Raw genomic sequence first — 13,248 nt, 5'->3', positions numbered from 1 at the left:
ATGTTAGCAGTTTTGGACATTGTGGGTAGGATATAAAATCAATAGAAAAGGTGCACTGTAGATTGTTATATGGGATGAACAGTTAGTTGTTTTTAACAAGTGATGAAAAGGTGATGGGTTACTTTTCATGTTTCTGAAGGGATGTGTTCAAGTTGTTTTCTGTGAGACAGTAACAAGCGGGAACCCACAAAAAGAATTAATGGGACAATTAAGAAACATTATTAGCATAAGGAATGGCGAGAATACGGAATCATTTTTGAAATAGAGCTTCGAAAAGAGAATTAAAAAGTGACTTGAATAGGAGGACGATTTGTGGTAAGTAAGCACAGAAATGAGATTAAACATGACAGTTTCTGGGGCGGCATGGAAGAGGCTGGAGACGGCGCCCGTGTGGGTACGAGTCTGGGGGTGATGGCAATGGCGCCTCTGCCGCTCCCTCCAAGGAGGCATACCACGAGCCCGGTGGTGGTGGCGGCCCTCAAAATTTGGGGGCAATGGAGGCGGCATAGGGGGGAAGTTGGGGCCTCGGCGTGGACCCCATTACGGGGGAACCACCGGTTAGCCCCAGGAAGAACAGGTGGAGGGTTTTCGGGGTGGCACAGGGCAGGGATACGAAAGTTGGGGGACCTGTTTGTGGACGGGAAGTTCACGAGCTTGGGTGAGCTGGAGGAGAAGTACGGGCTCCCCCCGGGGAACACCTTCGGGTACTTAAAGGTAAGGGCGTTTGCCAGACGGCAGGTGGTGGAATTCCCGCGGCTACTGCCACACACAGTACAGGACAGGGTGCTCCGGGGGGGGGGGGGGAGGGGGGAGAGGAGGAGATCTCGGAAACTTACCAGGTGATGCACGAGGAGGAGGAGGCCTCGGTGGCGGAGTTGAAAGGTAAGTGGGAGGAGGAGTTGGGGGAGGAGATCGAAGAGGGGATGTGGGCAGATGCCCTAGGGAGGGTGAATTCTTCCTCTTCGTGCGCGAGGCTCAGCCTCATACAGTTTAAGGTGCTGCACAGGGCACACATGACCGGGACAAGGATGAGCCGGTTCTTTGGGGGTGAGGACTGGTATGTTAGGTGCTCAGGGAGCCCAGCAAATCACACCCATATGTTCTGGGCATGCCCAGCGCCTGAGGAATTTTGGAAGGGCGTAGCGAGGACGGTGTCGAGGGTGGTAGGATCCAGGGTCAGACCGGGCTGGGGGCTCGCAATATTTGGGGTGGCAGAGGAGCCGGGAGTGCAGGAGGAGAAAGAGGCCGGAATTCTGGCCTTTGCGTCCCTGGTAGCCCGGCGAAGGATTCTCCTTCAGTGGAAAGATGTGAGGCCCCCAAGTGTGGAATCCTGGATCAGCGATATGGCAGTGTTCATTAAATTGGAGAGGGTGAAATTCGCCTTGAGAGGGTCGGTACAAGGGTTCTTTAGGCGGTGGCAACCGTTCTTCGACTTTCTGGCAGAACGATAGACATTGGTCAATGGCAGCAGCAGCTCGGGGGGGGGGGGGGGGGGGGGGGGGTTACTTTATTTTTGTTTATGTTATTTATACTGAAGGGTCTGAGGGGGTGTATACACCTGTTGTGTTCAGTCGGGGTGTTAATGTTAATTTATTATTTATGTACAGTGGGGGAGGGGTTTTGGGGGTTGCTTTTTTAGATTGTGTTTTGTACTTAACCCTGTGGGTTCTTTTTTATTTCTCATTTTGTTATTGATATTTTATGAAAACCTTTAATAAAAAATTTTTAAAAAAAGACATGACAGTTTCTGTGATCCTGTGCTGGGGAGCAGAAAATAGGCAGGTTTTAGTTGCTTATCACTATCAAGTAACTGTGTGTTTTAATATGTGGGTCATAACACCATGATTGGCCGATTCTTGCACCTGACTACTAGTTAGTTGTGGAGGCTCACATGAAGATGAAGTGAGGTGCTCGCATGAGCACCCTGCATGAGTAACCAGTATGTATGGTGGAAATCTGGTATGGTTAGAGTGTACAGATACCATTAGATGCTTTTGAAAGGGTATTGGCTATTCTTCAACTCTTTGGGCAAAAATAATATTTAACAATGTGATCTGCCAGTTTGGGGGATATTAAAATATGTTCTTCATGTTTCATTTTCATAATTAGAAACACTTGCAGAACTGAATGTGAAAGAGGAGCGGAATACTTCACTTTCATCTGAATTAGTGGAGCTAAAATCTCAACTTTCTGGTAAACAATTTGTGAAGTTCACTAAAGCTAAGTTTAATTCTTGTGTAAAGTGCACATCTCTGTTGTGAATTTAGCTATTCAATTACTTAGGCGGGATAATTAATCACTTCAAATCCATTAGTTTTTCAGGTATAGAATTGTTCAGCGGTTTAAAAAAAAAAGTGTACATATTACACACAAATTAAATATACCTTTTTATGCTAGGGGTGGTGAAAATCATTCACCACCGTTAGTCATGATCTTGTATCATTTTAAAAAAAAAAATGTTTTTATTCTCCATTTTCCTTCAAAATTTACACCCCACCCACAAACAGTAAACGGTAACAAATACAAAATCAATCCCCTTAACAATGCCAACGATCCCACCGCCCCAAACAACGGCCCACCTGTCAATATATGCATCCAATAAAACAAACCCTCCCACGGTGGAAACAAAAAACAAAGGAGAAAAAGGAGTCCGGGACCGCCCATGGTCACCATTGACCTATAGAGTCCGTGTCCTGTCCCCCCCCCCCCCCCCAAACGCCAACCTAACCTCTGAAAGGTACCGTACCTGATACCCAAGAGTTGTACACCCCCCCCCCCCCCCCCCCCCCCCAAATCTCCAACTCCTCCCGTCCACTGTCTCTTGTAAAACTCCTCCCCCAACCTCGGTTCCTTCCCCCCCCAACTTTCCAACCCGGCTAGACCACTCGGACCCTGTTCTGCCGCAACCCCTCCCCCCACCTCACTCCTGTTCACTGGCCGGCTTAAACCGGCCAGCGTGGAGGCCCCCGCCCGGCCCTAGGAAAGCCCAGAAATCCCCTTTCAGCACACAAATCCCGCATATCCGCCTACACCCCAAAGAGCCCTCATTTCGAGTGAAAGTCCCATCACTTCCCTTGTCCAAATATATACAACATTGGCTCCTTTAGCCCATACACCCGCGCGCAGTGAAACAAAAAAAAGAAGAAAATGAAGGTCAGTCATGAGGTCACATCGGCACATGGCCATTTCTCAATTTCTCAGTTCTGCCACAGTCCTTCTGCCTTCGCAAACTCCTCCGCTGCTTCCGCCGTTCTAAATTAAAAGTCCCTGAGCTTGTACGGCACCCTCAGCTTCGCTGGATATACAATGCCGCACCGCACCTTGCTAATGTACAGTGCCCTCTTCACCAGGTTGAAGGCAGCCCGCCTCCTCGCCAGCTCCACCGTAAAGTCCTGGTATACACGTATACCAGCTCCAGCCCACTGCACCACCCGCTTCTGCTTGGTCCAGCTCAGGACCTTCTCCTTCGCACTGTACCTCCGGAAGCACAGAGTCACTACCCTTGGTGGCTCACTCGCCATTGGTACAGGCCTCCACGACCAATGAGCCCGATCCAGTTCACATCGGGAGGGATCCTCCCCCTCCCCCAATAGTTTCGCCAGCATTGCGGCAAAATACTCAATCGGCCTCGGTCCTTCAACTCCTTCGGGCAGCCCCACAATCCTCAAATTCAGTCGCCTGGATCTGTTTTCCAGGTCTTCCATTTTTCCTCGCAGATCCTTGTTAAGTCCATCACCTTCCGCATCTCCTTCCCCATCGAGGCAAATTGATCACCGTGCTGCAATAACGTCTCCTCCACTTCCTTCAGCGCTTCCCCTTGCTCTCGCACCTCCGCCACTGCACTCGCCACCGCCGCCATCACCGGGGAAATCGCCTCCTCCACCAGCGCACTCAAAACCTCTCTCATCTCCTTCCTCATTGTCTCCATGTATCTTGTAAACTGCCTTTCGAATTCCGCAGCCATCACCGTAGTTATTTCTTCAGCCATAAGCAATGCGGCCTCCCCTGGTGCTCCAGCCTCCATTTTCCTTGGTGACCCCGTGGTGACCTTTCCACTCCCCGACGGGCCTTCAGCTGTTTTCTTTACGGACGATTTTTTGCTTACCCTCGACATTTTTCTTCACTGTGCCTTCACTCTTTCTTCCTGCTTTTGCCGCCTCCATGGACCCTGGGACCGGGCTTAAAGCCCCGAAAATGCCGTTCCCGAACGGGAGCCCTCCATTGTGCGGCCGCCTCCTGCCCGCCGTCACCGGAAGTCCCGATCTTGTATCATTTTAACTGGCAGAATCTTTTGGATGTCCAGCTAACTTTCCATTATTCCAGATCCAATTTGCAGCTGTTTTGAGTGATCCATTCAGCATCCCAATTGTGAATCTTGCACATATGTCTAAATGATTGCATGCTCTTGATATTCAATGTAGGAGTAATCACCCAACCTTGCAGTTGGCTGATGCTGAGATTTCAATGAGAAACCACTGTACAGTCCACCATGGCACAACTGGGTACTGTTAGCAATCTGACAATGGTCTCACCTTGAAGTTATGTCTCCTTTCATCTTTGGTTTTGGTTTCTTTGATAAATAGTGCGAGGAGATCTCTAAGCGCTTTACAAGGCAGAAACCAAAATAAACTCTGAAAAGGAAGGAGAAATGAAATGGAAGGATTCAGAAAAGCGGTATTTTTAGTCCATATTTTAGGAACATATTGACTTACATTAGTCAGCACCAGGGAAGAAAATAGAAGTCAATGAGTGCATATAGTTCGAGGGCTGGAGGAGATCACAAATTTATTGATCCAAAGGACATAAGTAACCAGAACAGTTTAGCCAAGAGCTGAGTAATGTGGGGCTTAGTGGGTTGTAGCATTTCGAGTGAACTTCAGAAGGCAGTGGGACTGTTGAAAACTTAGCAGAAGTTCAGCCTTTCCAAGGAGACATTGTCAAAGCTTTCTGAAAGTCAAAATAAACTGTACCATATAGAGTTCAATTATATATTTAACCTATAACATCCTCAAAGATGTATGGGAATTTATTTTAGACTCCCAAGTCTGATTGATACTAAATCCTGAATTTAAATAACTTGCATTAAACTAAAGGGACAGACTTTCAAATTGAATAACCTATTGATAAAATTAGTGTATAACTGTTTACACCACCTCCTACATATTAAGAGTTTGCACAATACCAATATGACTCAGATGTTTAATAATGGTGTAAACAGGACATTTATGTACAGCTAACCGGTTGGCTGGATGGCTGGTTCATGATGTGGAGTGACTCTCAACACCGTGGATTCAATTTCCAACGGCTGAGGTTATTCATGGAGGCCCTGCCTTCTCAACCTTTCCCCTCGCCTGAGGTGTGGTTACCCTCGGGTTAAATCACTATCAATCAGTTTTCTCCCTCCAAGGGGAGAGCAGCCAATGGCCCTCTGGGACTGTGGTGACATTTACATTTACTAACATGGCAGCATTCTGAACAAGTGTGACATTTTTAGAAAACTTTTTTCCAGAAATAATTGAGCATTTGAACCTTCTTTTGGGGTATTTTGAAACTTGAAAGAATTTCATCATGTTGCAACATCTTTTTGCGTTTTGTACTTTTTGCTGCTTTGTTATTGTGTGTGATGGATTCTACTTTCATCAGCTGTGGAGAGAAAAGTAAAAGTTGAAGAGGACAAAGCTGAACAACTATCTCAGGATAAATCCAAACTTGAGAATACCATCTCTGACATGATGAAGTCTTCAGGGGATAACTCTGCTCAGCTCACAAAGATGAATGACGAGCTGAAAAAAAAAGAAAGGTACCTTATTTAAATGTGTGTGTGGTTACTTGCATGAGATTATTGTGAATGGTTATTGATCTTGAACAAATTATTTATTCTCAATTTGTATAGGCTGTAAAACTGATTTCTAGTGTCTCTTAATTAAAAAAAATTTGGGAAAGTATTTAGAAGCCAGATCATAATCAGTAAGATTTTATTAGCCTATATTCTAACCTCCGTAAGAGAAAACTGTAAAGTCAACCCTGTTACATGATGGGTTGCAGTGGATAAAAGTTGTAACCAGGGTTTTATGTAACAAGACCAACAAAATGAGGGACAAAACTGAAAAGTGCATTTTCTGTTGTTTTTTTCTGGGTTTTCTGTATTGAGACATTTATCTTGCTGCTCAATATTATCATTTGGAGGGTAATCAAATAACAGCCTTTCTTTTCTCTTTAGGAAGCAGGATGAACTTCAAGCTCTGTATCATCAATCCAATGAAAAGATTGCTCGTTTACAGGAAACTTTGGAGCAACTCACATGTAAAGCAGAACAGACTCAGCAGGAGGAAGTACAGAAACATCAACTTGAGCTCAAAGCAACACTGGAGAAAATGACAGACCTGGTACGAGCAACCATTCTACTGTTGTTTTAGTACCGACTATGAATAAATTTCTGATGACAAACATTTATAACTCCTTCTAAAAACGAAAGTACAAATCTAGACAGCATTTGGACTCTTTTAAAATACAAGTGAATCATCTTATTCTTTAATGGTTTTTCAACTAATATTTCATCCAGTTGTTGTATAATGTTTTAAATTTGTACAGTTTAGATTTATCAAGTTTTTATAAAGGATGTCTCTATACTTTGCGAATTAGTGATTAATTGGAATGTGACATTTTTCTGCTGGAGATTATCGCACCTGAAATGTGCAGCATTATATATTATTTCAGATGTGAATAATCAGACAATTGCATGAAAGAACACGGCATACTGACAAACTATTTCCCACTTTCAAAATCTTTGATTTTCTAAGCATTTGCAGGAGTGGCATCTTAATTTCCTTCTGTACTGCATATTCACTTCAATTCATCTCTTTACTCAGCAAGTTGATATTTTTAAAAACTCATTCCCATATATATTAAAAAAGGCTATAAACGCATTTTTATGATTCACAGAGAAGCTTATACTGTTTTCTTTTGTTACATTTGCGACATAATCGGATGGATGTTGCAAGAGCTGCTCTCAATTGTTTGTTGATTCCCACAGCAAAAGCATGTGGAGATGCACAGTGCACAAAACAAGGAGCTGCAAATCACTCATAAGAAAGTCCTTTCAGAAATGAATGCCAGCAATGGTGCTTTAGTTAAAGAGCTCAAGAAGGACCTAGAGGAAACCAAACAAGCACTGAAGAGCACTCGGGAGAAGAACAATGAAAGGGAAAAACGAGTAGAAGACCTGACACAGCAAGTGGAAGAAGCCCAGGTATTTGTGCAACTGTTAAATTTGGTTGTTCACTTAAACCTGTATATTTTACAGTGAGTAGTTTAACTATTTATTTTGGAATGTGGAAAACTCCGAGATTGTTGAAAAGCTCTGATGTAATTTATCGTCTTTTTATCCACATGCAAGGTATTGCTGGGCTCTTAATTTAAACAAAAAGCTGATTTTAAAAATAAAATAAAAAATTGAGGTGACCTGTTTTCTGATTTGAGGCCATCTTATAGAATGATATGTTTTATTTTTAGTGTCTTAACTATGGTGTTCTTTGTGTTGCTTATTTCAGGATGGTTGGCGTAGTGTTCACACAGACCACAAAATAGCTTGAACTTAAACAAAGCTATAACTTTATTAACACTAATTTGGATTCAATATGTACTCCTAAAGAATACACAGTTGATTAATGACATTTAACTACAACCATCTACAGCTAATCCTAATGCTGATATAAAGTAGATCTTCTCTCTTACACTATTTGTACTTCTGACCCTTTCTAGCTAACCCCTGCGCGTGCACACTCCCCACAGGGCTTAGCAACACTGCCTTATAGATACTTCACTAACCTTTGTAGTTCTTACAGTTATGATAATACCTCATCCCCTTTTCTTTGTGAAAGAAAATGATTATAAATTTGGTTGTGATATTTTCTTTAACCATTACATTTCAGGTGAGAATCTGACTTAGCTAGTATTCATCATAAACTCGCTAGAATCCTATACATTAATTTGTAAGTAACTGTTACATCACTTAGATGAGCAAATGATTAATTATGCAATCATCACAAGTGAAATCTTTCAGGCGGTCGTCGTCTTGTAGACCTTCTTAACGGTGTCTTCAAGATATTCAATTGCTCTGCCATATCTTCTTGCTGTGTCTGTCAAGTAAGGATTGGGAAAGTCAATGTCCTTGAAGATGTTATCTGGTTCTGTAACATTCCTAAGCTGAGGTTGAGCTTTATGCTTTATACGTAACAGTGCTCGTCTGCTTCTCCTGAACAGGCGACCCCTGTTCTGTTTTGACTAAGTATGACCTTGGTGCTACTTGTTTCAGAACTTTTGCAATGTGGTACCATCCGCCTTCTGGATTCTGAATCCCTACGAAGTCACCTTCTCTAAGTTCAGATAGAGGTTTGGTTTGTTTATCATAGCCCTCTTTTTGCTTCTTTTTCTTTGATATGATACGTTCTTGTAATTCTCCATTATCCATAACCGGAATGGTGATCTCAGTAATGTGGTGCGAAGTCGTCTACCCATTAGCATCTGAGCAGGTGATAATCCAGTTGACAGTGGTGTCACTCTGTACGCTAACAACGCCAATGATAGATCTTGATATCATCAATCGCTTTGCGGAACAATTTCTTTATTATTCCCACTCCTTTCTCTGCTTTTCCATTTGATTGAGGATAACATGGGCTTGAAGTAATGTGATTGAAGTTGTATTGCTCTGCAAACTGTCCACTCCCAACTTGAGAAACACGGACCATTGTCAAAGACAACGTTGAGAGGCATCCCATGGCGTGCAAAAATTGATTTTGTTGCCTTTATCACAGATCTGGCAGTCGATCATTCTGCATCATCACCTCTGGAAAGTTGGAGTAATAGTCTATGACCACTAGATAGTCATGATCCTGAAAATAAAACAAATCCATGCCCACTTTGCTCCATGGACTTACAATGATTTCCAAGTCTTTCATGCTTTCTCTGCTCTGTACCGGCTGATGCATCTGGCAGATTGTGCATTCTTGTACATACTGATCAATATCTCTTGATTCCCGGCCAATACATCGACTGTCTGGCTCATCTACGACACTTTTCTATGCCTTGATGAACCTTATAATCTGCTGCAGAATCCCTAAACACCAAGTGGCAGGAATCACAATCCTATCTCCCTTGAGTAGGAAACCATCTATTGCAGAAACATCATCTCGTATATCTCGAAAGGCAGATCGAAATCCAGTAGACCATCCTTCTTTTAGATATTGCTTCACATTCTGGAGCATCAAATCCTTTTCAGTTTCAGCTTTGATTATGCATAGTTTGTGGTCAGAAACTGGTAGTATCTCGGTGAAGAAACAGGCTTGAGATTCCACTATTTGGACTATCTCTGGTTCTGATGTTTCAGCATCAGGTAGTTTTGGAGAGGTTGTCCACAACACCCAAGTCTTCTGTTGACTCTTCATTTCGGTCAGCTGAAGCACTGGTTGAGTATACCCTTTGAAGTAGCTGCAGTTTTTCACAAGCATCCATCCCAATTAATGATGATTTCTCACACTCTACCACCTCGAAGTCGATGGGTGTCTTGATGTTCCCATTCCTAACAACAAGATGGCAGGATCCTCTTGTGACTATTGTGTTATCATTGCAACCTGTGAGCCCCCAAGTGGATTGCTTTATCAGTGGTATCTTATAAGCATGTCTTAAATATTGTTCCATGATAATATTTGTGTGCTCCTGTCAATTTTAAATGGTATTTGTTTGCAATTTATTTCCAATGAGACAGTCCACTCCTTAATTATCTTCGAGAGTTCTTGTACTGGTCTATCGTTGCAATCCAATAAATTAATCCTAGTGACTAGCTCAATCATGAAAGTATCCGTAAGTATATGGTGAGCAATCCTCTTTATCCGCTACGATGTTGGATTTTTTTTCTCTTCACTCTTAACACTTTGGATCCATCTGAAAGAACTATAGGTCTTTTTAAATTCTGGTACTGGAGCAGTTGCTGATAAACAACACTGTGCTGCAAAGTGTTTCAACTTGCAGCAATTGGAACAATGTTTGCCTTTTGCCAGACAATTGTTTTTACTGTGGGCGTGGCCACAGCGTGTGCCTGTCATCGCGTTCGTGACGTCACTCTCAAAATGTCCGCCAGCCATTGTACGCAGTTTTCTTTGCTGCGACGCAGCTTGAATTGCGTCAGCCAGGTTTCCTGATTTTGTGCTCTTTTGCCACGAACGTTGCATATTCAGTCGATGCCTGTTCACTGGCCTTGCACATATTAATCGTATCTACAGGCGGTAAAACCGGTCATCTTCGCATTTTCCCGTGCAAACGTTGATCATTTATCCCGAACTCCACTTGATCAGGCAGCATTGAATCTGATCATGAGGAAAAATTACAAGACTGCGCTCTTGGTTCTAAAGCTGTTATGAAAGAATCTACCGAATCCCCTCTTAACTGCAGCCATTTTCTGAACATGTAGCGCTCATGGGTCTCATTCACCTGCTTCTTACGGTGTATATCGAACTTTTGTAGCACCATGTTGTATTTAGTTTTTATCCTCATTAGCATAATTAAAACAAATTTAAAAGTTCTAATGCTTGCGGTCCTGCCAAATTAATAGGTGTGCTATTTTCCTTTGGTCTGAGGCATTTTCAAGCGTGGAGCAGAAAGGAAAAATTCAAACTACTGTTTAAAGAATGCCCAGTTTTGGCATAGGTTCTTGTGTGTCCTTAAGTGGTCAGGCTTCTTGAGACCCTCCTCTTCCGATTAGTCTTCGTCGTAGATTTTGAGTTTTGTAGCTTCTGGATTGTTTCTTCAATCTCCTAATGCTATTCTTTCCTAATTTAACTGTTGCTTATTAATAGAAATAAACTCCTGGTTCCATGTGGTGTTCTTTGTGTTGCTTATTTCAGGATGGTTGGCGTAGTGTTCACCAAGACCACAAAATAGCTTGAACTTAAACAAAGCTATAAATTTACTAACGCTACTAATTTGGGTTTGACACGTACGCCTAAAGAATACACAGTTGATTAATAACATTGAACTACACTCATCTACTGCTAATCTTAATACTGATATAAACTGTGATCTGCTCTCACGCTATTTGTACTTCTGACTCTCTGTAGCTAACTCATGCACACACTCCCCCCACAAGGCTTAGCAACACTGCTGTATATAGTTGTAACTGTAGCTGCCTCCAGTGGCTACTCTAGATACTTTATTAACCCTTGCAGTTCTTACAGTTATGATAATACCACATTAATCAAAACTTATTCTGTTTGGGTAATAAATGATAATACATATAATTAATTCTGTATTGCACATTTGAAGTTTTGAGACAATCTGTATTGTTCATTCTACATTTAATATTAAATGGCTTCAAAATCCACAACAAGTTACTGATATGCAGTACACAGTCTTATTTCCTACATAATTCAACAACACTACTTGCTGATTGTTTCTACTGTACTAATGTGTACAGTTCAATAATTACGTTAAAATTATTTTAACTACATTATTAGAATGTTATATGCAGTAAATAAATGTTCACATCAGTTGAGAATCATGGACAAGATTAATTTTTAGAATTGGAATAAAGGTCCTGAAACATAATTAATAACGACTGTTGCCAAATATGTGATTTGCTCAGCCTTGCCTTAACCAAATTATCTAACACAAATTTGGTATGCTAGGAAATATGGTACATGTTTTATTTAACTTAATGATAATATCATATACTAGTTAAGCTTGTAAGCATTTGTTTAATATGCTAATTATTTACATTCCTATTTTCACGAAGCTTGCATTTGTAGTAGTGATAGTATAAGAATTCTTATTAATTGGCTGTTCATCTGCACCCTGTGGTTTATTTATTGATTTTTGTCTTCCATTCATCACATTTCATAATAATCCTTTGTGTTTGTTATGCTCTTGCAAAAAATAAGAAACATTGCCATTGACATGAGAATTTGACATGCCTCCAGGTTCCTCAGCTGATTATCAGGAACAAATTCACGTTCTTTTTTTTTAGTTTCCAGAGTTGCCAATCTCAAGGGTTTTGGTAGTTCTGTAACTTGAAGAGACACCAATCTAGATGGGGTTTTAACATCTAAAATACCTGCTTTGGAAAACTGTGATCACCAAGTTAACAAAGTCCTCTAATTCAATCCTTTGACCAGAATCGAATGCACTCCCCATTTTAACTTTCCCCTCTGGTGATTCCATGCTCTCTGATTTGCTTGAATATGGGTACAGTCCTCGCCCCTTCATTTGATGATTAACCCTAAAGCAGCCCATTACTTCTGCTTGACATAACAGGACCTGTTGTGGGTCTACTTAGAATCATAGAATAGATTCCCTACAGTGCAGAAGGAGACTATTCGCCCATCGAGTCGGCACCGACCATTGGAAAAAGTACCCTACCTAGACCATATCCCCATAATCCAATAGCCCCACCTAACCTTTTTGAACACTAAGGGTCAATTTAGACTGGCCAATCCACATAACCTGCACATCTTTGGACTGTGGGAGGAAACCGGAGCACCCGGAGGAAATCCAGGCAGGCACTGGGAGAAAATACAAATTCCCCACAGTCACCCAAAGTCGGTATTGAACCCGGGTCCTTGGTGCTGTGAGGCAGTGGTGCTGTGAGGCAGCAGTGCTAGCCACTGTGCCACCCCAAATCCTTCCCCCAAATCCTTCAGTCTGTCTCTCTCTTTGGCTGTAAACTGTGTTCCCTTTGTGTCCAGGTGTTAAAGTTCGCTCCTGACTTTGAACAAGTTTTCACCTGGGCCCCTGGCAACCAGGCCACATGGACTTATCACTGGGCAGAATTCAGCTCAATCAATCCCCCATTCCAGGACATTCTGTTTTACCTTAAATTACAAGAGGCAGTTTAAAACATAACTGTCTTACAAAATCTAGCAGTCCTAAGAATTTAATGAAATGTGCCAGAATGCTAGACAGGTGGAAATGGAGTATAATCAGAAAAATAATTCTTCACTAATTTAGTTAGGCCAGTTTGCATATTCCCATCTTCTTGGGCAAGCCATCTTTAAGCTTTCAATGCCTGTGCTAAAATAAGCAAAGTTATTGTGAATGAAATGTTGGATAAGAAAGATATCTGTTAACCTCACTGCAGTAAAGACTTAAAGTACAATTTTAAATTAAATAAATTATACGGCAGAGTAAATTTTTTTTGTAAGACCGTATAGGCGTACAAATCTGCTTTGAGGTAATGCTCTTTTTGATTTATACTCCACT

The 13,248-nt window shown here is 41.9% G+C and overlaps 1 protein-coding gene across 12 annotated transcripts in view; it reads left to right on the top strand.

Moving 5' to 3' along the window:
- The window catches only part of clip1a (CAP-GLY domain containing linker protein 1a), a 282,555-nt gene that overhangs the window by 161,379 nt on the left and 107,928 nt on the right, over positions 1–13,248 (top strand). For all 12 annotated transcript variants that reach the window (XM_072495435.1, XM_072495418.1, XM_072495375.1 and 9 more), the window contains 4 exons: positions 2,110–2,193; positions 5,644–5,800; positions 6,221–6,386; positions 7,034–7,249. In XM_072495435.1, coding sequence (XP_072351536.1) covers positions 2,110–2,193; positions 5,644–5,800; positions 6,221–6,386; positions 7,034–7,249 — 623 coding nt within the window. The remainder of the gene's footprint in view (positions 1–2,109; positions 2,194–5,643; positions 5,801–6,220; positions 6,387–7,033; positions 7,250–13,248) is intronic.

The sequence above is a fragment of the Scyliorhinus torazame genome, chromosome 1, assembly GCF_047496885.1.
Source record: "Scyliorhinus torazame isolate Kashiwa2021f chromosome 1, sScyTor2.1, whole genome shotgun sequence".
NCBI lineage: Eukaryota > Metazoa > Chordata > Chondrichthyes > Carcharhiniformes > Scyliorhinidae > Scyliorhinus > Scyliorhinus torazame.
Note: the sequence above shows the minus strand (reverse complement) of the source record. Positions and strands in the feature narration are given on the sequence as shown.